At 43.7% G+C, this 22,548-nt stretch overlaps 1 protein-coding gene across 8 annotated transcripts in view; it reads right to left on the minus strand.

Annotated features, from left to right (window-relative positions):
• The window catches only part of LOC121166774 (ubiquitin carboxyl-terminal hydrolase CYLD), a 54,209-nt gene extending 35,989 nt beyond the window's left edge, over positions 1 to 18,220 (minus strand). For 3 of the 8 annotated variants that reach the window (XM_040996060.1, XM_040996059.1, XM_040996053.1), the window contains exons 1-5: positions 18,135 to 18,220; positions 17,512 to 17,590; positions 10,085 to 10,739; positions 8,000 to 8,302; positions 5,104 to 5,209 (exon numbers count right to left, since the gene is read on the minus strand). In XM_040996060.1, the coding sequence (XP_040851994.1) occupies positions 5,104 to 5,209; positions 8,000 to 8,302; positions 10,085 to 10,588 (913 nt within the window). In that variant the 5' untranslated portion in view covers positions 10,589 to 10,739; positions 17,512 to 17,590; positions 18,135 to 18,220. Of the gene's footprint in view, positions 1 to 5,103; positions 5,210 to 7,999; positions 8,303 to 10,084; positions 11,445 to 17,511; positions 17,656 to 17,851; positions 18,087 to 18,134 lie in introns of those variants that run through there. The other 5 variants (XM_040996057.1, XM_040996058.1, XM_040996054.1 and 2 more) reach the window with 5 other exon arrangements.
• Positions 18,221 to 22,548: the final 4,328 nt, after the last annotated feature.

Consider the following 22,548-nt stretch of genomic DNA (forward strand, 5'->3'; position numbering starts at 1 on the left):
AAATCCACACAGTAGAGCATTATTTAGGCACCGAAATACATGCTGTAACATAAATGAACCTTATCACATTATGCTATGTGAAACAGTCCAGTCCCAAGACACAAATATATGATATGATTCAATGTATATGCACTATCCAGAAAAAGCAAACATCCAAAAGGAGAAAGACTGTTGCCCAGGACTAAGGAGAGTAAAGAGAGGAGTGTCTGAGGAAAGGTACAGGGTTTCCTTTCAAGGCGATAAAGATTTTTTATTTTTTACATATCTACAATTCTATTTTACATACCAATGAGCACACTAAGCTATATTAAGTTACACACTTTAATGAATTGTGAAGAATGTGAAATGAGACCTCAATAAAACTTTTTAAAAAGCAACTGTATTTCTAGACATCTGTAAACACTGTTACAAAATATGTTTTACTTCATATTGCATCCTACTGGATGCAAACCCTTCGGGGAGAAAATATAACATTTTACTAAAAGGAGATTAATAAAAGAACACACTACAAAGCTCATGCATTAGAAACTTTAATGTCAATTCTCCAACTGCTTCACAGATTAATTGCAATTCCAATTAAAATCCTAATGGAACTCTAGCGCAATATTTGAGAAGCTGATAGTTAGCAATGAGAGGCCAAGGGTCGGTAACAGTCAAGGCACTCATTAAAAACCAAGGAAATGTGTTTTCCCAGCTGTAAGGACTTCTTCAGCTATGAAACTGCAGGCTAGGAGGCCTTCATGTAAGGAAAGAACAGAGCCCACAAAGAGAATTCTTTGCTCCAAAATTGCTATCTTTTATTTCCGTTTTCCACAACGTTTTTTGAAGTACTCTCGTGCATATGCAGAAACTTGATCTATGCTACAACCATGGCAGATCAACTTGGGTATTTGCACTAAGGTCTTAGAGCCTACAAAAAAATAAAATCTAGATGGATTACAGAATCAAATCGGAAAAGCAAAACTGTCATGCTTACAGAGGATAGCTCAGGGTAGGAAAACTCCAATTATTGAGAGAGGACAAGTGTTACTAATATTAAAACATAAGACGATAAAGATCATTAAGAACAATGCAGGGCTGAAATACGGGCGGAGAGAGGCAGATAGACAGGGACAGAGTAAAGCAAAGAGGCTGGTGGGGGGAGGGATGGGAGACAAGGGGAGCTGTTGCATGGTGGTAGACTCAGCTGGATGTACAATGTCAACGAACAGATAACAGTGACGGTGGCCCAACACGACAAGGTGCTCACCGCCACGGAACCCTACACTCAGTGCAAATGAGAACTCTTGCAATGCCTATTTTGCTACCATGAAAAACAAACAGCAACCACACACACAAGAAAAGGCAAATGACAATCGGGGTTTGAGGAATGAGGCACGCCTTCACCTTGTACTAAAAAGCTTGCCTCCTTAACACATAAGGAAACTGGTGATAAAAAACTGACAACACATACAAAAGAATGGAAGAATAGTTCACAGAAAGAGAAAGAAAAGTGGTTCTTAATCACGTGAAAAGATATTCAGCATCACTCATCAGAGAAATGGAACTAATGAAACACATTTCTCACCTATTCAACAGAACAAAAAAATTCACCATATACTCTCCTGGTGAAGCTTGTATTCTGCTGACAGCCGTATAAACTGTATAAATCCAGCAGAGAAAGCGATGAGCCATGTTCAGACCAACCTACATGCCTGCACTCACGCACCCAACAACCCCACTTCATCCTGCAGATACTCTAGCAATGTGGACAAATTTACCCACAAGGCTACAGAGGCATTGTTTGGAAAAAGTAGAGGTTCAGACATAATCCAAATATCCGCCAACAGAAAACTGGTTAAATAGATTATGAAAATTTTCCTCAATGCAATAGAAAATTATACCATCCTGAAAAAAAAAAGAACTAGACTTATAAAGAACACAAACATAAAAAAATGAAGAGAATAAAACAAAAGTCAGGATGGTGTACATGATATGCTTTTATTTCAAAAGGGGGAACAAGAATACATGTTTCTACGCACTTATGCATTTGTACAAAGATATCTAAAGAACTAACGCAAGTGGTTACCACTGAGAAGCAGGGGTGGGGTGAGTGGGCAATCGCAGTGAAGGAGGCAAGCATGGAAACACGAAACAAGATGCTTTAATGTACCTTTCAAAAAACTTGGAGATAGCAGAATGTATTTCTTACTAAAATTATTTGAATAACTTGGTAGAGTTTCAAATTTGAGAATCTATTCATCAAAGTTCAAATAATACAATGTGCATCATTACATGTAGGACTAGGTCTCAAACCCTAAATACATATATCCACATAGCCTAATGTGTCTAGAAGTGTCCTGATATCTGTAACCTACTTTAAAATACATTCAAAAGATAACGAGTGCATGGACACAGAGACGGAAGGACAGAAGACGATCATGGACACCAGAGGGCAGGGGTAGGGATGCTTGGGATACATTTTTTTCACTTCTCAGTGTGTTTGAAACTTCATAATAAAATATTTTATAGTATTTTATTAAAAATTTCTAAATAGAGAACTTATGAATCAAACAACTAGCAGAAAAACAGGCAAAAGACACAAACAGGTGCTAAGCAAGAGAAACATAAAAGTTCCATAAACATATGGGAAGCCATTCGGCCCTACTTATACTCGGAAACTAACTACAAATGAAAACCACCTGCCACTCTGCTTTTCAAACCAAGGAGAAAAAAATAGACTCCCTTTTTCTGAATTTCATATAATCTCTTTTCCCTCTTAATTTGAAAAATAAAATGAGAGAGACACAGAGTTCAACCGCTATTTCACTCTCCCAAATGTCTGCAACAACCAAGGACAGGCCAAGGTGAAGCCAGGACGCAGGAACTCCACCTGGGTGTCCCGTGTGGACAGCAGGAACCGGAACACTGGAGCCATCATCCACTGCCTCTCGGGTGTGTTAGCAGGAAGCTGGGCAGGAGGTGTGGAGCAGATGCCTGTGTCCCAAGCAGCAGCTTGACTCAACGCACCACAACACTCCCATATCACCTCTTCACAAGCAACCATTTTTAAAAGGTAAATTCAGGTTCAATTTTCCTTTACTCAGAACCCTCTGATGGCTCCCCAACTCCATCAGAGTAAAAGCCAAGAATTTATGCACTAGCCTGCTTGGCTCTGTTTCAGCAGCCACTCCTCACCTGTCCCTCCTTCTTCTGAGTCAGTCTGCCGCGGCCACAACCAACTCCTGTTACTGGGTAAACTGGCCACGCTGGCTGAAGCCATGGCACCTGCCTGGAATCTCGCGTGGCCTTTGTGTGGGATTATCCCATACAAAACAGAAAACCCAACCCACCACGCCACCGCTCCCTGTCTCTTACCTTGTTTACCCATTTATTTCTACATTCTCACCATCTTATCTAAGTTTACTTGTCTGTCCTCTCCTGGTAGGATGAAGGCTGTTCCATGGGAAAAATGCTAATCTGTTTCGCTTATTATTATTTCCCCAACATCTAAAAGAAGCCTAAGGCAGGGCTGAATAATATCTGAATCAAAGAACAACTTTTTATAAAACTGTTTTTTAAATAACAATCATTTATTAAAAATACCTGTAAGCATTTCCACTTACACATCAATAAAGTGTGTTATCTCCAGAAACAGGCATGAAAAAGTAAACTAAATATCGTTCAATGAAACAGCAAGTTTCCTGGATGTAAACTATTTCTTTTCAAAGGGAACCAAAGAAATAACTAAGAATCTAATTTGTAAGAAATTAAAAGCTGATTTTAAAGAAATAAAAAGAGCAAAGCACATTATATTTTTACAAAGCAAAACTGAAATGAAGCTACCATTTGAATCCCAAATCACCAACTAAATTCGTGCACTCTGGCTATAAAACTAAAAGCTAAAGTAGAAAGCATTTTCCATCTTCAAAAAGCAAGCAGGTATCACTTCCCACAACAACAAGAATACAGGAAACACACTCAGTGCAGGGTACAGGGAAATTTAGGGATCATCTACTAATTAGCCCCTTCATTTCACCAGAAGAGAAAAGAAACCACGAACCAGAAGGGGCCACGGGAAACTGGAAAGTTCTGTGTCAAGATTAGCAGTAATGGAAAACCACCAGGAGCAGAGAGCAAAGCAATCCTGCTTGTCTGTTCTGTTCTGATTCTTGCTATAGTAAAATCCGGCTTTTATAGATTTAGAGACAAAATATATCTCCATGGAAACAATTCTCCCAAGAATACATGTAAGACTGAAAAGTGTGGTTTTCTATCCTCTGTCTACACAACGGGAGCCTGAAAGAAACACTGCTCTGTAATCTGACCGGGCTGGATGGGAATTCTAACTCGACCGCTTACTTCGATCTTAGTCCTATTTGCATCCCAGGTTTATATCAGTAAAATAGGATTCATTTAAGACCTGCCTTCTAAATTTGTCAAGAATGTAAAAAGGCACAAGCTCTCATTTAAATCAGAATGTGGTGCATTCCTGTCTACCTGCAGACCTTCTGATGTTTGACTCGGGTTGCCTAAAGCTCTGTCAGAAGCTGCATGGCTGCTTGCACGAGCTGCACCAGCCTTCTGCTAACAGCTGGGGGATGGCTCTGCAGACCAGGCCAGCAAGGGAAACTTGTCAGTCATTCCGTGCTACTTGTTTAATGTAAAAGAAAAGGTTGGTTAAGTTTTAAGTTGTAAAGATGATTGATCAGTTTCTGACTGCACCACAAAGCCTGGTCAATTACACCATCAGAAAATTACACAACAGATCTCCTTCATCCTGCAGCAACAATCTTCATGACGCGTTCACCATTTCTGCTTTAAGGCTTCTCACTTAAACCAAACTCTGACTTAAACAGGTAACAGTTTATTACATTCTCTGACCTTTCTCCTTATCAAACAGGATTTCCTTCCTCCCTTCAACATGGATAATGGTCAAAGAAACAAAAAGAATGATAGTGTATAAACACTTCCTCACGTTCATATATTTCTGGAAAGGAAAGTGGAAACGCATTCCATTTAGTAATTCCATAATACTGAAGCAAAATTTCAAAAAAAATGTTCCATGAAGCGTAGATACTTACATCCTAACATAATACACATTTGACACTACACAAGACCCACCTGGGATGATGTCATTAATGTGCAGGAGAAGGGTGCTCTCCACGCTGGCAAAGCTGCACAGCTGGACTCCGTCAAACCTCCCATCCCAGTTGCCAATAGGGTTATCCTGGAAAGCAAAGACAACAGAAGCCTTAAAAACTTCCTCAAGAAAAACAGAAAGTCTCTGTTTTCTCTAGAACAGTCCTTTAGAATATTATTTTAAAGATTCATTTATTTTTATTGGAAAGACAGATTTACAAAGAGGAGAAACAGAAAGTTCTTCCATCTGCTGCTTCACTCCCCAAGCAGCTGCAAGAGCCAGAGCTGAGCTGATCTGAAGCCAGGAGCCAGGAGCTTTTTCCAGGTCTCCCACATAGGTGCAGTGTTCCAAGGCCTTTGGGCCATCATCTGCTTTTCCAGACCACCAAGAAGGAGCTGGAAGGGAAGCAGAGCAGCTTGGGCACAGACTGGCACCCATACAGGATCCCGGCACTTGCAACACAACGATTTAGCCACTGAGCCATCAAACCGGGTCTGGTCCTCTAGAATATTTTACACAGGTAAATTTTAACTAGCTTGCCTTCAAGAATAAATTAGAAATAAACATTCAAATTTTGTTTGCTTATTCATTTATTTTGCTTTGCAGGAAAAATCAAATTTATTATAAACCCATAAGACAAAGAATACTTTTTTTGATTCTCAGGAGTAACACCCATCTGAAGTTGAAGGCACTGTCTTGCATAGGAAGATATATTAATATTTCACTCAGAAACCTGTCCTTAATTAGCCTTTGCTTGCTCTGATTACTCTGACAATCTGAACTTTCATATGACTTTCCACATACAGAAAGTCTATCTTTCAATTGTTCTTTTGTCATTTTAAGAGCATGCAAGAATTTCTTCTCCACACAAATTAGGATAGACAGAGAACAACAAGGAAAGCTTAGAATCAGACAGGAAACAGTCAGCGTGGACTCACACATGCCTTACTAGGTAGGACACAAAGATTAGTTACTCCTCACTAGGGTATTGAAGATTTCTCTGCACACCCCTCCTAAAACTGTTCTGCACTTCAACTGTTGACATATGCCTTGTTAGAGTTATAAGCCAGTTTAGACTACCCTAAAATCTGCCAAGTTCAGCAAAATTATGCTTCAACACTGTGAACTGCTAAATACTAAAATGAAAATAGACACAAGACAGCTGAATAGTACCCTATAGCCATTTTAAGGTGTATAGAAGCCAGTTGTATATAAACTAAAATTGAAATGTCAATGAAGTAGTTACAGGATGTGGTTAAGAACTTGCATTTTTTAACATATTGGTTACTCAATACCATGTCAATTAATTCCATAATGTTGTAAATTACTGTTGATGTTATGTTGTGGCTTTTAATTGATCGGGATGATATTCTGCCAGCTCTGCCTTCAGACCAGAGATGGTCTCCCCAAGAAACCACTGAATTTATCTGGATAATAAGATGCTGGACTCCATGCTTGGTATATGCTTGCAATGAAAGAAGCAAGACTGGATTTGAACTGTAATACTGCAAAAAGGTGGAGAATCTACCATTGGGGAAACATATGGGGAGGGGTTGGGGTAATCCCAGAGCCTATGAAACTGTGTCACATAATGCAATGTAATTAATAATAAAAAAAATCACTATGGATGCAAATAAATTGAATAAATTGAAAAGCAAAAAAAAAAAAAAAGAATTTCTTCTCCAAAACAGACTTGCATATTTCATTATGGTTCAATGTAGTACCAACTAGCACAGTGCACTGTGTGGCATTACACAACTGCCCTGACTCCCAAGATGTTCAGCCATGAAATGTTCCTGGAGACAGGAGTGGATGAGAAAAACTACATTGGCCAGATCTTCCCTCTTCAGGAGTGGAAAGCAGCTACTGGAGCGACAGAGAGAGGGTGAGTCTGGCAGGACAAACCTCCATGCAGCCCATCCTAGGGCAGCAACATGATCCCTAGATCCTATCTAAGGAAGGAAAGGCATAAACAGCTTTGCTAAGTTTGGGACCTGAGCCAAATGGCATATGTGGTAGGGGAGGAAGTTCAAGTGTGCAAGACCCAGATGGAGCTTCTGGCTCCTGGATTCAATCTGGCATTTGGTGAGTGAATCTGCAGTAGAAGATCTTTCTCTCACTCACAGCCTTTCAAACAGATGAAAATAAGTACACATTAAAAAAAAAAAAAGAAAAGTATTCACAAAAGAGTGGTTTACCAGGGGTAAGAAGAGTGAGCGGTTAGGCTTCCTAGGTAAAATTTCAATATGGATGATGAAAAAGTTCTAGAGTAGATGGCACTTACAACACAACTATGAGAATGTACTTAGCACTTCTAGACTTCAAAATAATGGTCCAGACAGTAAAGTTTATACGACATATACGTTACCACAATAAAAACAATCTTAATGAATGATACCCTAAAACTCAAACTATTGCTTAAAAACATGTAGTTTTTCCTCCTCTCGTGTATTTTCTGTAAATGATTTTACATAATCATTAAAATCAGACCAGTCAACAAAATTTTGTGAAACATTACAAAAAGAGAAACAAGGGTTACAAATAAAAAACACATCCAAGAAAGACATCACACAACACTTAGCACTTTAGGTGTTGTTGCCATCACTGCTGTCTACTGTTCAGCCACACTTCGGCAAATTTAAAGCCTCGGAACATTATTTTGGGTTCTTCAAACCAGAAGAAAAAAAAAATACAATTCTACATCCAGCCGCCTGCCTCATTTCAATGTTCTTCTACCAAAGGGATAAATTAAAATACGTTCTCTAAAGTCCTCCATATTAGTCCACTTTAAATATTCAAAGTGTTCAGTTTGTTCCTAAATTGGTCATATGTTAACACATATATTCACAAAGATAATGTAATCCAAAAGTTTCTTACCATGTCCACACCAACAAAATATCCTAAGCTTTCTTTTCCTGGCAAGACATCACAGAATATAACCGTTCCGGATTCTATAGTTTCTCCAACTTTCAGAGAAACTCTGGAGTTGATTTCCAAAGGGGGGAGTTCAACCTGCATTGTGTCCACTGGACCTGCGTAATCACTTTCCAGTCCGTTGTCGTCATCTTCGAGGATTTCTAGCTTGTCCAAGGCAACAAACACTCCGCAGTCTTCATCACATTGAAATAACTGTTTGCCTTGATATAACCCATCGGTGAAACCTTGGCCACGACCTTCTTCCTAGTTTCCAAAGTGAGAGAGAGAGGGAAAAGATACACAGACACAGAAAGATGATCCATTTGAGGGATTTCAGGGAACTTGATCTGAAAAAGAATTCTAAATAACTGTTAAATGAAATTAACCATTATTAACCATTGCTATGGGCTTTAGGATTTTTTTTTTAAGGAAGAAGCTCTACCAGGTACTGATCTGATGTTTTAAAATCATAATTCTGTTATGAGCTGGACTCTACTCAACATGTATTTCAAAGACTGCTTTCATCCCAATAGTAAATTTTATTTTAAAATAACAGTAATGTTGTCCATTTCTTAAACACTTACTCTATGCCAGCCACTGTGTGAAATCTCCTATCAATGTACAGGAAATATATCACATGTGAGGACGGTTGTCATTCTACAACTGAGGAGGCAGATTTAGTGAAGTTAAGTATGTTGCTTAAGCAACCTGGCAACCCACCTAGCAAATGACATAACTGGGATTCAAAACCCCTACTGTCCTACAATCACTTCTTTAATAATTAAATCAGAAAGCAAACAAGGCATGAAATTCTATTTGCAAGACTGTCAAAATATAATTGACTTTTAAGTTCTTGAAGATTAATATTAACCCTGGAAATAAATTACTGAGTTCTTGAGTCTCTTTCGAGCAGAAATAACTTCTAAGATAGTTTTAATATATATTACCAGGGATAGCTATAAGCAAGTTTAAATCACTGTAACTTACTTTTTTTAACTCTCCTATCTAAACTGTCTTTACTTATTCACATACATTAAAAAGAACTGAGAAATCTGTGGATAATAATACCACGAGCTAATAATTTTTAACTGATTAGAGCTGATAACATTTTATTTTAATACAAGCAATGTTAAAATCTTTTCTTAAAGATTTATTTTTATTTTTATTGGAAAGACAGATTTACAAAGAGAGGGACAAAGATCTACCATCTGCTGGTTCACTCCCCAAATGGCTGCAATGGGCAGAGCTGAGCCAATCCAAAGCCAGGAGTTTCCTCTGGGTCTCCCACATGGGTGTAGAGCCTCAAGACCTTGGGCCATCCTCTATGGCTTTCCCAGGCCAAAGCAAGGGGCTGGATAGGAAGTGGAGCAACTAGGACAAGAATTGACACCTATATGGGATGCCAGTGCTTGCAGGCAGAGGATTAGCCAATTGAGTCATGGTGCCAGCCCCACAATGTCAAAATTTCTATGAAAATCTGTAATAACTATGACTTATTTGTATGTGTATATTCCCAACATAGTAGGCAGTTTTTCTAAAAACTTCAGGCATCACCTTTATATCAAGTCAGTTCATAATTAAGGCATTTGGCACAGTGGGGTTAAGTTGCCACTTGGAGGGCCCATATCAGAGTGCCTGGTTCAAGTCCTGGCCACTGTGCTTTCCAAGCCAGCTTCCTGTCACGTACATCCTGGGAGGCAGCAGATGACAGCCCAAGTGCTTCAGCCTCTGCTGCTCCTATGGGAGGCTCAGACGGAGGTCCAGCCTCCAGGACTGGCACAGCCCCATCTGCTGCAGCCATCTGGGGAGTGAACCAGCAGCTGGTAGATTATCAATCCCTCACTCTCAGTTTTCCTGCTTTTGAAATAAAGCCAAAATAAATCTATGATTTTTAAAACAGATCCTAAAGATGATGAACATCAAATATTATCTCACACTTGTGATGCTGCATTCCTGAAGAGGCAAGAGACAGATATGTGTAAGTGCATACAGACACACGGAGAGCCACAGACACACCGGGTTGCTGAGACGGTTTCTCCATCTTACCAGCAATTCTACGCCGAAAAAGATCCCCGACACTGTCCTCTCTGCTAACAGGGGTCCCCTGAACCGCACGACTCCAGGAAACTTCTCTTCCCCGGACCGCAGCTGCACCTTCACAGGGCAGCCCACGTCGATCTGGAGGCCTTTACTGAGTCTGCTCCTGTTCTTAAACAGGCTGAACCTCTCCTCACAGTTGGTAATCGCCAAGAGTAACTCTGTGAACTTTTCATTGATTTCCACAACGTCCTTCTCATCCACAAAGAGAACAGCATGGGGTGGCTCTAGGATTTTTAATCCGATCTGATTTTTCTTGCTTTTGGCAGAAGGGATCCTCGCGTGGCCCAAGGAGCGGTCTTGGACGTACTGTCCTATACTCCCCTTCGGGACTTTGAGGAGCTTCTGCGTTTGCTTGTCTGTGACGCTGCATTCCTGAAGAAGCAAATAAAAAATTCGCTCTTCCCAGTAGGATGAAGGGACTTTTTCTTGGCCCCATAAGCCTGAACTCATTGTGATATTCACTTTAAAACAGTAACTCAGAAAAAAATGGGACTACTCGTAAGTTTATGGTGAAGCCACAATAGTTGAATTCACTGGCAGTCCCCAGGCACGTGCGGAGCAACTTGGTGTCCATGCTGTAAGAGGGCAGAAATCCAGGCGCCTGGGGAGGAAGCAGAAGGAAAATTCACGCTGTATTCTGTGCGACCTAAAATCTTATTTGACCAGTAAACATGCGCTTACACGAAATATTTCCAAAAATATATAGATATACATTGTACATATCTACTGTAGGTACAGGAAATGCAGTAGTAAAACATTCCCGAAGACAATCATGTTTATAAGGCACTGAAATGTATAATCGGATTCCAGCAAAAACTTCGAAGATGACCTTTAAAAATACACATACTCTGACATTTTTTTAGCTTGAAAAAGGAGCAATGGTAATGGATTTTTGTCTAATTTAATAGATAGGCTGCTATTCTTAAGCACAGCACACATTAATCTTACAATTCAAAAAGGCTATCATTTCAGAACAGGATACGTAAAAAGTTATCTAAGATAGTGCTTAATATCTGTATCAATAAAAACATCATAAAATCACATTCAGAAGCTGTAACCACAACTCATTTATGTGTATGCCATCTTCTGATAAGGGAACATTTCATCTCTGACTCAATTTCATTTTCTTAATCTTGTATATTTTGTCTGAGGTAAATGTTAATCACATTCATCATACCAACATCTGATGTCTCACAATCACAAATACGAGCTACTCGGCCTGATTATATCAAAAGACAGTTTGGGCTGCAGGCATGGGGTATGGCCATAAAGACTCCACGGGGGTCGAGTGGGCAGCACGATGGCCTGCAAGCTCTGGCATCCCACATGGCCACCAATTGTATCTTGGTTGTTCCACTTCCCTTCCAGCTTCCTGCTTGTGCCCTGGGAAAGCAGTAGATGATAGCCCGAAGCCTTGGAACCCTGCAGCCACACGGGAGACCTAGAAGATGATCCTGGCTTCGGATTGGTTCAGCTCTGGCCACAGTGGCCTTTTGGGGAGTCAAACAGCAGGTGCAAGTTCTTTCTATCTCTCTTTCTCTCTGCAGATCTGCCTTTCCAATAAAAATAAATGTTTAAAAATAAATAAGACTGCTAGGCACATGTGCATCTCTTAACAGGGCCAAACTTTGAGTTCCAGCATCAATCCGGTGGCAGCTTTGAGCAAGTGCTCACCCTAGCAGCAAACAGCTGGGTCCCTAATACGTACATGGAAGATCAGGACTGAGGGCCAGGCTCCTGGCTTCAGCCTAGTCCATCTCTGGCTGCTGAGTGAACCAGCAGCTGGGTAATTCTTTCTCTCTTTCACTTTCAAATAAATACAATAATTTAAAAATATTTTCAAATTTTTATGAAGAAAATTTTCAGACATCTGGTCTTGAACTGTGTAACAAAGGGCATACAATTGCAACACAAATATATTGAGTTGCAGATACTGATTGTAACTATGGAATGTCTTAATGCCATAACTTTTATTTCCTTTCAGCTTCAAATTTGCATTTGACTTTACAACAATAATAATCTTTCACAATTCAGCAGCTACATTCTCAACCTTACTTGAACTGATGGTTTAAAGCTACACAACTTGTTCAAACTGAGACGTCACTATTTTAATTATTTTTTAGAAAACGTGAGGTGCCATGCATCCTCTGAAGGGAGTACGTGGCTTTCTGGTGTCCAGGTGCAGGGCTCATTCCCACCTCCTCTCAGCCAGAGGCACCCACTTCCATTATTTTGAGCAATGGCAGCAACTGACAGCACGAGCCTATTTACCTAGCCTAGTCCTGTAATATAAAACACTCCTAAGACCAAGCAAACCAAATTTTAAGTTTCAGAATTTAATTTAATGATGAAACCAACTGGCAAGTCTATACACAGGGGAATCATTATTCTGGGAAAAACTACTGCCTACTAAGCTTCTCCTCCCACAGTAAAAGGCCATTCCCTGATAAGTCAGTATGGGACCTGCTCAAGACAGGCTGAGCCTGGCACCCCTTCTGACCAACATGGGCAACATGCAACGAGAACAGAGGCAAAGCCAGCAGGCAGTGATGCCTTGCGTCTTGCTGTAATGGGTTTGCCTTAATGCCACTTGAGGGCACTGTCTACTTCAGCAGGCACGGCATCAATTTCTCTCCGATTTGCTCTTACATAAGGCACCTGTGGAAACCTCAATTTTGGCAGCATGTAACCCTTGTTGTCGTAGGCGCTGCCCACTCCACAACCTCAGGACTTGGATCTGCTCTTTTAAAGCACCAATAGGATGTGTTTGGCATTTTTCACCCGGATGCTTTTAAAGCAGCCTTCTTTGTTCTTGGTCACTGAGTTTTCATTATGAATACACACGGTGCCATGTGCATGTGCTGTCACTCTGTGCATGGGCTGTACATGACGCTGCCTGAGCTCTGGGTCTGCTTCCTCCACAGCCACAGTCGAGTTTTCTCTTGCAATCAGCCATTTTCTGTGGTTTCCTGTAGTATGCTTTTGACTCCTTTTTAGGGCTTTGTTGCTTACCAACTTACCGCCTCTACCTAGTTCTGAGAAGCCACATGATGAAGTACATGTGTGTGCTTTGAAAAACAAACAAAGCAGCAATAACAGAGAAGAGAAATAACCTAAATTCTGAGAGGATCGTGAGGAGGGAAGGTACAGAAGCTTTACTGCACAAACATAATTTTGATCATTCTGAGAAGGTTCTGATAGACAAAAAGTAACTTCTAAAAAAAGAGAACCGGTGCTTTGGTTCCATTTGAAATAATAATTTACACTTTTTGGCTGACAATTACAAATTACCAGTCAAAGCAATTCCATCAGCATTTTGAAAAGAAATACTTTTCAACTCCTAAAAAAAATATATTTTCAATATTAAAATCAGAAACTGCCTTGAGTCTTAATAATTATTTAGAGGGCAACACTTCCCACTGTGTTGGTTCTCCATGTCACAATTTAAAATAAGAATTGAGTGTTAATAGAATATTCTGTCGACAAAACCAGACTACTATATGCAATGCAGTAGGACATGACATAGTAAATGAATTTAATTATAAAACTGCTTTTTGTAAGTTATTCAAGGAAGATAGTCTCTGGTAAAAATTGACATAACTAATTGGTTTTTAAAAAGTTGGGAGCAAAAGCAGTTTTTATGAAGCATATTCTAAAGGAAGCCAAACAAGGAGCTGTGGCTTTTTTTTTTTTTTTTTACTTGCATTAACTCCATGAGAACAAGCTTGGGCTCAACATCTAAGCAACAGATCACGTTAGACAACCTGAATGGCCGAAGCAAAAGTTATAAAATATTTAAAACACATTACCCCAAAATAAAAAGGATGTGGTCTTCCCTCTTTTAGAAAGACCGCAGTAAAAATAGGTTTGAAACTATCCTATTAAAAATGGATTCTCTTCATTGCAACTGATAAAAGCCGAACAGGGAACTAATGGTTCTAGTCTAGGGACATACTAGATGATAGATTTAATGACCATTAATATTCTTAAAATAGCACCATTACAGCAAAAAAAAAAAAAAAAAAAAAAAAGCTAACACACACTTTCACTAGAACTAGTCCCAGCATTCTTCTTATAAGCAGAATAGTCACAAGAGTTGAGAGCTCTGGGCCTGGCACCATGGCACAATAGGTTAATCTTCTAACTGCAAATACCAGCATCCCACATGGGTGCCAGTTTGTGTCCCAGATGCTGCACTTTTAATCCAGCTCCCTGCTTAAGGCCTGAGAAAGCAGCAGACGATGGTACAAGCCCTTAGGCCCCTACACCCATGTAGGAAAACTAGAAGCTCCTATCTCCTAGCTTCAGATCTGCCCAGCTCCAGCATGGCGGCCCTTTGGGGAGTGAACCAATGGATGGAAGATACCTCTCTCTCTCTGTCTGAATCTGCCCTTCAAATGAAAATAAAGTAAAAAACTTCAAGTCTTAAACTCCAAGCACGAAAACCTGACTGAAGACCCAGGAAAGATTGAACTCACATTGTAAATGAGTTCTTTATCAACCAGGAGAGTTGGTTTGTGGGTTTAGGAATTTTATGCACCGGGACCAGGCTTAGACACTACAACTGAGAGAAGACTTAAGGTTTGTTCACGTCAGCTGCCTTCAACACGTCACCCCATGTGCACTCGGCTTCTGCCTCTCAGGAAAGATCATTAGAGCAGAAACGCAAGGACAAGACAGCACGGCCAAATCCAAAGTCAGGGGAGGGCAGGTGTCGGGGCAGGGGGAGAGGGTCAAAGGCAGGGAGTCACTTTCACTGGCCTCTCTCACTGCTCTGCAGGTCGAATCAACTGTGTGAGTGAACGTGTCACAAAAGACCCGGCCAAATACTATCTGATTTCAGGCCAGATTAACCACTGATATCCCTGTAATCACTTAAAGTACCAATGAAGATTACCACAGAGTAGGAATACAATAATATACTTAAACCTAAAACCATGCAGAACAAAAGGCCTGCCTTTGGTCAACCCTGAACACGAAACAGGGCCACCTGGCTTTCAAAACATCTGGTTACCTGAGCTTCCTGAGGGTTCGGATGCTGGTAGAGGGGAACTGAATGGATTGAGATTAAAGTCATTAAATCAAGATGAACCCTGCAAGGCACAAACACTGTACCACTTTCCCATGAGTGCAATGGAAAATAGATCAAAAATTAAGCTTTATACACAAAAAAGAAATATTAAAGAAGAGGCACACCAGGATCCCATATGAGCACAGGTTCCAATGTCAGAGGCCCCGCTTCCCATCCAGCTCCCTGCTTGTGACCTGGGAAAGCAGAAGAGGACGGCCCAAAGCCTTGGGACCCTGTACCCGTGTGGGAAACCCAGAAGAAGCTCCTGGCTCCTAGCTTCAGATCAGCGCAGCTCTGGCTGTTGCAGCCACTTGGGGAGTGAATCAACAGATGGAAGATCTTCCTCTCTGTCTCTCCTCCTCTCTGAATATCTGACTTTCCAATAAAAAAATAAAATAAATCTTTAAAAAAATTTAAAGGAGAGAATGTTATGTTCTAAAGTAAGTAAACTGATAAGCAAACAAAGAATACATAGCACAAAGGCACATCATTAGCTATCCAAAACTCACGATGGTTAACCTAGCCGGAAGATCCAGTGTCACGTTCATTCTGCAGTGTTATCAGGTTTTACCGTTCCTAATAACCTCACAAAGACAGGTGTAATTCAAGAACTTTTTGTATCTCCTGAGATATCCTACCTGTCCCAAAAACCACAGGATGCTATCCAAATTCAAATTAAACTTGCAACGTGGAAATACTGCCCCTAATCATATAATTATATAAACGGCAAAGAGGTTAGGAAGATCAGACTCTGGAGAGCTGGAATGACGACTCTCTTAGGAAGGAGCATCTCTCACTAAAGGAGCAGGTTGTTACAGCCTTAATCAGCTCTAGAAGAGGAATACAGAGATCCCAGGACCGGAAAAGGAACTTAAGTTTAAGGTTCCCCATTGAGTAACTTGGGGCATGAGGACACAGTGCCTAAAACAAGGAGGATTTATTAGATGACCAAATATATATATATAACCTGACTCTCTCACCTACATGTTCCTGTCAGAAAAAGGAGAAACGCTGCTATTTCACTGGAGGTGAGCCAAGCAACACACTCCCTACCAGAATTCCCTGCACACCTGCCAGAGCCCAGACCACAGCCTGCCAGGGGGCATTCGACACCTGAGAAACAAATGGAAAATTTCTGCCTACCTCTAGAGTGAAAGCCCAAACTCCCCTTCCTCAGCCTGTTTTTAAGTATAGAAAATCGTCTTCCAGGTTTAAAAGGAAAAAGGAAGGGAGATGGAGGTATTCAGTGATTTATGGCTACAGCTTGATTCTCTAGACTACGGCTGGCTCAACAAAGCCAAGGTCAATTCTCACACCATTTCTTTATTACACAGGGAAGAAGAAAACAAATGAGGAGAATTTCGTAATTAAGAAACCAAGTTGCTTCAAGACTCGTTGGAAACTAGCTTCCTAAAGCCTCACACTTAGGAATTTTATATAACCCAGAAATGTAAGATCGCTGTGTGAAAATCAGGAACAAAACGGCAGATGAAGACAATCAGCCTTCTCTCTTCTTGTGCTAAACACTTCCTTAAATCAAACACAACCACAGCACTCGCAGGCACCCAGACCACAGAAATCATGGCTGGTATCTATATATAAAGCGCCCTGGCCCTATCATCCAAAGGCAGGCTGCCGAACAAGGGCACCATGAAATTCTGTAGCAGCTCATTAAGGAAGGTTCTGGCAGTTATCAACATTCAGACAACAAGAACTCCAACAGGAATTTGCAACAACTTATTCCCTCCTCCCCCCCCCCAATTGCTGTCCCAATTCCAAACCACCCACTACTCAGTGGGGGAATGGCAGGCTCAATTCTTTGGGCCATTCAATGGGCTTGGGGACTGAGGGCAGCATGCAGAAAACCACCACATCCCAAACCCCCGCCCCGTCCCTGCTGGCCAGTTTTTTGTTGTTGTTGTTTTGTTTTGTTTTTGGGGTTTTTTTTTTTTCTTTCCTGAAGCCGTGGGATGCAAAATGCATCATCTGAATTGGCCCTGACTCCAAGCCCAAGAGGAATGCTCTTTAGCTAGGGCGACAACTTTCCAGAGGAAACGGGGCAAAGTGGCAGGGAGAGTGGGGGCGAAGCATCTGCAGGTCAACAAGCTCCACAGCCGCCCGATGACAACCAGCCTAAAACACGCAAATGCCAGGGGGTGGCACAGTAAAGATGCCAAGCACATGAATAGCCCAGCAGCTGACCCAGAGGAGCACCCAACTCACAAACACCATCTTCCTTCATCACCACGATTTCCTCCACCACAGGGTTAACAGGATGGAAGGGGGGGGGGGGGCAGAATACCTGTCGCAATAGGGCGCACCTTTCAACTACAGAACTCCGGGTTGTTGGACAAAACCATCCTGAACCTGGAAAGGGGAAACTGAAAGAAAAAGCAGAACACGCCATTACGGAGGTCAGAACCCCGACTGTGCTTCCTGGACGGCAGCTCCAAGTACCTCCAAATCAGCCCTATCCAAGCGCTCCCCTCTCCCTCCCCTCTCCCTCGCCGCCTCCATCCCAAAGGGAGCTACAGCGACCCGGGGCCCACAGCAGGCAGGCGGGATGGGGGGCCTGCCCCAGTTTCCCCGTCTCCAAGGGGGCAGCGGGCAAAGAAGCAGTCTGCGTCCCGTACTGTCCTCACCCCCAAGTCCTCTGATCTCCGGAGGGGGTCCCAAGCGACAGCGACCACGCTGCCACCACTTAGGATCGATCCCTTCTGGGAATGCACGGCCAAAAGGGGAGCCCCTGGGTGTGGGAGCCCGGGCTGACGTCAGAGGGCTCAGCACCTCCTGGGTTAGGGCAGCTAACGGGCCGGCGCCGAGGCCCGACGGTCACCGACGCGGCTCCAAGCGCCCTGAGGCCGGGGACGAGCGCCTGAGGGGACTGGGCCGCCGGCCACTCGGCTGGCCCGCTCACTCGCTCACCTCGGGCGGCCGGACGTAGCCCGCCGCTCAGCCAGCCAGGCCCGCGTCCCGGGCCGGCTCCGGCGCCCCACACCCACCGCCCCAGTATTTACCTCCGACGCGCGAGCCCCCGCGCAGCCGAACCTGCTACCTGGGCCCGCCCCCACCTGCCCCGCCTCCGAACCGCCCAAGACGGAGGGAGGGAGCGGGGGCGGAGAGGGCAACCGCCGTGCCTGCCAATCGCAGCCCGAGAGGCCTTCCTACGCGCGCCCTGATTGGGCCTCCTTGTGACAGACCTTCCTCCAATGGCTGCCCGCCCGGCGCCAGCTGAAGGGACTTTCCGCTCTGTCAAGCTCGGTGGAGCCAAAGGGAAAGCAAAGAGGGAGGGCGAAGGAGAAGGGGGATGGGGGCGGGGAGCTCTGCCTGACTGGCCGAAAGACTGCGGATGCCGCGTTGCCATTGGCTGATATTGGAGCTGGGCGGGGCGCTATGCTCCCCCGGCTCCACCTCCCAAGCGCGTGCTGGAGTCTTTGCTCTTGCCTTCAGCTGTCAAAAGGAGGTAAAGGTGGGAAGAAGAACCCAGAGCAGAGCTGGGAACTGGATTTCAGAGTTCCAGAAAAGAGCAAAGCTTTAGAACCAGACCGAAGTTCAACTCTTCTGCTCTCTTGATTAGTCACCAGTTGTGGGAAAACTCTCAACTTTTCTCTTCTGTAAAATGGAGATACTTGTGTCACCTGACAGGAATGTTGTGTAAACTTAGGAGTTAAAAGCGACCTGCGAGCCCTGCTGCTCACTGAGCGGCCTTGCCCACCTACACAGGGTCAGGAATCAGGTCTACTGCAGGTGGGGAAGGAGGCATCTCCACACGCTGCCTCCCTCAGCCCCGCGCCCCTGGCCACCGGCCAGCTCTTGGGTGTAGTTAAGGATCTTTCAATTAGAACGAAGGCTTCTGATTCCCAAAAGTGCTCAGAACAGTCCCAGGGCCTGGCAGCGGGACTGGCTGCACTGGATACTCCTGTTAATTACTTCCTTCTCTTTTGACATTTTAGGTACTAATTATAGGAGAAGGTGATTAATACTGAGAAAGGAGGAGTGTATGTGTGTGTGTGTGTGTGTGTGTGTAATCATGACACAAATTTCCCCCACTGGAAAGTGATGCCTTTCTGAAAATCTAAGGAATTGAAACTGATAAGTGTACATGAGACATCACAAGAGCGATGACTAATAGTAGCTGTAAACAGGTCACCTCTCTCCCTCACCATAATCACCCAGAGTGAAATGGACCCCTTCCAGAGACCTAAGCCTTCCCTCCACTCCTACCCCTTCTGGGTCTGTTGGTAAAAGGCAGTCAAAGCCACGAGATGAAAGCCAGTGGGTCTGGCCGACTGGGGTCTCCCGTAGATTTCAATTCCCCGATAAAGCCAACAGGGCTAAAAAGGCTATAGGCTGGCCGAGAAGATCCTAGCCTCAAGACTGTTTTTACTTACCCACCTACTCCGGGGGCAGGACAGAGGGGAGGCTAGGAAAGAGGAAGTGGAGTAAGACAGGGGTGTTCTAAATCCTTTCATCCAAGACAAACACTCTCACTTACCCTGGTTGGCCACACTTCTCACCATTCCCTTGCTCCAGCCCCAGGATCAGTTCTCACATTGGCATTACCCACTGGGCCCCTCTTTTCTGATGACAGTGCCTTGTGCTGCTGACCTCTGCTCCAAGGAACTTTCTTTGTTTCTCTCTCTCTCTCTCTCTCTCAGCCCTCCCACCACGTGTTCTTTCAGGCCACCCAGAATGCTCTTCACCCAGTCTGAGCCTGCCAAACGGGCTTCTCTCAATCACCATCTCCTACCTGTTGGTAATGGTGGCCTGGAACGTGGTGTTGGCGACCATTCCGAAGCTGTGTTCAGCCTCACAAGCAGGAGAGATGAATGCCAGGGGCTGAGATGGGGAAACCCGTGCCATGTATTTGCATTCCTTCATAAACCAAACGGGAGATTGAATTCCAGAGAAGGAAAGTAACTTCCTCTAGCCAGCCAGGAGATGGGTTGGAACCCTGATTTTTCCCTATCCCAAGCTATGGCTCTTTCTACCTCTTTTTAAGTGGTTTCTCCAATGAAAATGCCCATCTGTAGAATCCAAATTTCTTATTCAGGAAGGACCTAGCCAAAATCCAGCCTCTTCTGGTGTTTCCATGGATAGTCCCCTGCTCTCACGGAACACCTCTGTCTGCCCAGCACCTCACAGTCTGTCCGACCCAGCTGGGGACCCAGGGTTCAGGCAACAGTGGGTGAGCTACTGAACAGGTGTCGGGAAACAGAATCATGTAAAAGAGATGGTGCCACCTGCCTCCAGCTAGGTAGGGACATTTTAAGCAGCAGATTCAACAACCACCTAGGTAGATTATGGTAAACTTCAGGACACTGGCTCTGGGCAACACACCAAGGTTCCTTGGGTACCCTGGGAAGTCCTGTTTGAAAAATGCACCTTTAAGAGGAGGGACAAAAGATGGGTGGCAATTCCAGGTACGGGAGATCTCCAGACAAAGGAAATAGGAAAGTGTAGGACATGCTAAAGGAACTAAAAGAGTGAAGCCCAGGCAAAGTGATACTAAAAGGCCTCTAAGAGATAAGTGTGGGCATTGGTCTTCATCCCAGGGGATGAAGGTTGGGAGGGTGTCTAGCAGGGTGCCTATCTGAGATTCTGAGTCATCTCTCGCAATTCTCTTACTGCATCCAACAGGAACTCAACAAGCAGCCATTGAGTAGAACCTCTCTCTTCCCAGGAGCTGGTAAACTCTAGGTAACTTAGTAGAGTCTATGACCCAAAAGCCAGGACTATGACCACATAGTCAGGACTCTAGGTGCCCCGGTTGATAGCCATGGTCATGGTCCTTGACCAGCTCCTGCCATGTGCTTCCCAACGGCTACTAGAAGGTACTTCCAACCTCACTAAGTTCAGGGTTGGTTTCGTATCCTATTGTCTCCTCAGTGAGGCCCCCTTGTAAGGGTATCCACTCCCATGGCAACCCTTCTGCTCTTCATCTCAGTAAGCTGCAACTTCTAGCTGCACATCAGTTTTCCCCAGTTCCACTCATTTTCCCACCAAGCATGTGAACTGCAATGATCATACGCAGCTCTAAGCCTAGGGCCTAACTGAACTCAGGTATCCCCAGAGGCAAAGATAGATGCCAGTGCCTTCTCCATAGTAGCACAGACTGAGCTTTCGGGGGAATGATGCGCCTCCCTCCATGGAGGTGTAGGGGACTGCAGGTGCAACTCCACATTCTCTCTGGGGTTCTCAAAAAGCTCCTTTGTTGATAACAAGGGGATTACTTTAAACATCTTTAATCCAGCTGAACGATAAGCCCATGATGTCCTTCCAGTCAAGCCTGTGGCTGTTATTGATGATGAACGATTTCTGTGAGTGATTTTATAAAAAAAACAAAACAAAACAAAACAAAAAAAAAACACAAACCCAGAAGGGAAGAGTATTTGGTGCTCTCCATCAGCACCTTTGTGGTACACGTGGAACACATCCGGGGCAGCAGATGGACGAGGAATGGTCTCGTATCCAAGAAAGTCTTGCTCCCTCGCAAGGAAACATGAGCAGCAGGAGTGGAAAGGCAACTCATTTTTAGAATCAGTTCCAACTTCCGGCTCCTGCTCCCTTGAACCAGGGTGCCTTCTTCATTCACTCACCAAGTATTTTTTGGCACTACTCTAGACTCTGCAGACTGTGTAGTGAACATACCCCACCCTGTGCTCCAGCTCAGTGAGGGCACAGGTGTGCAAAGACTGGAAGGACATGAGGAAACCAGCCCTACCACTGCCTAGGAGGGGATGGCTAGGCAAGTGCAGAGACCTGCAAGCAGCGGTGTGCCTGGCATTGTCAAGGGACAGCAAAAGAAGCCAGTGTGGCTGCAACACACAGAGAACTGGGGAGTGGAAGGATAAGAAGCAAAGGTGAGGCACGAGTGACCGAAGCCAACAGGACACTCTGACATTCACTCTGAACCTACCATCCTAGAAAGTAAAGGTCAGCTCAGTGGCTGCTTTGACCTGTAGTTGAGCGGCTCACTCCTGAGCAGAAGGCACAGACAAGGAGACCAATCCAGAGAAGAGCAGGTCCCTAAAGAGCCCCTTGTCTCCTGCGGGTGGGGACAGAGCAGATAAGAGGAAGGAAGCAAAGGAATAGGGGACTGAAGAAGTCAAGCAAAGAAGCTCTTCCAAATACCAAAGGCATGCTTTGCTCCTGAGAGGAGTTTCCAGATAAGTGATGGGTGGGTGGGTTGCGGTGGTGATTGATGCCTAGAGGATTGGGTTTGTGGCTTGTTCTGGAAGCAATGATAATTTGGATTAACTTTAGAGGGGAGAAAGGTAGTCTAGGGGCAGCAGCAGCCACAGTGTGCACATAGTCTTTCACAGTAATTCTCCCACAG

The sequence above is a fragment of the Ochotona curzoniae genome, unplaced genomic scaffold (assembly GCF_017591425.1).
Source record: "Ochotona curzoniae isolate NIBS_2020 unplaced genomic scaffold, NIBS_Ocur_1.0 patch224, whole genome shotgun sequence".
Lineage (NCBI taxonomy): Eukaryota > Metazoa > Chordata > Mammalia > Lagomorpha > Ochotonidae > Ochotona > Ochotona curzoniae.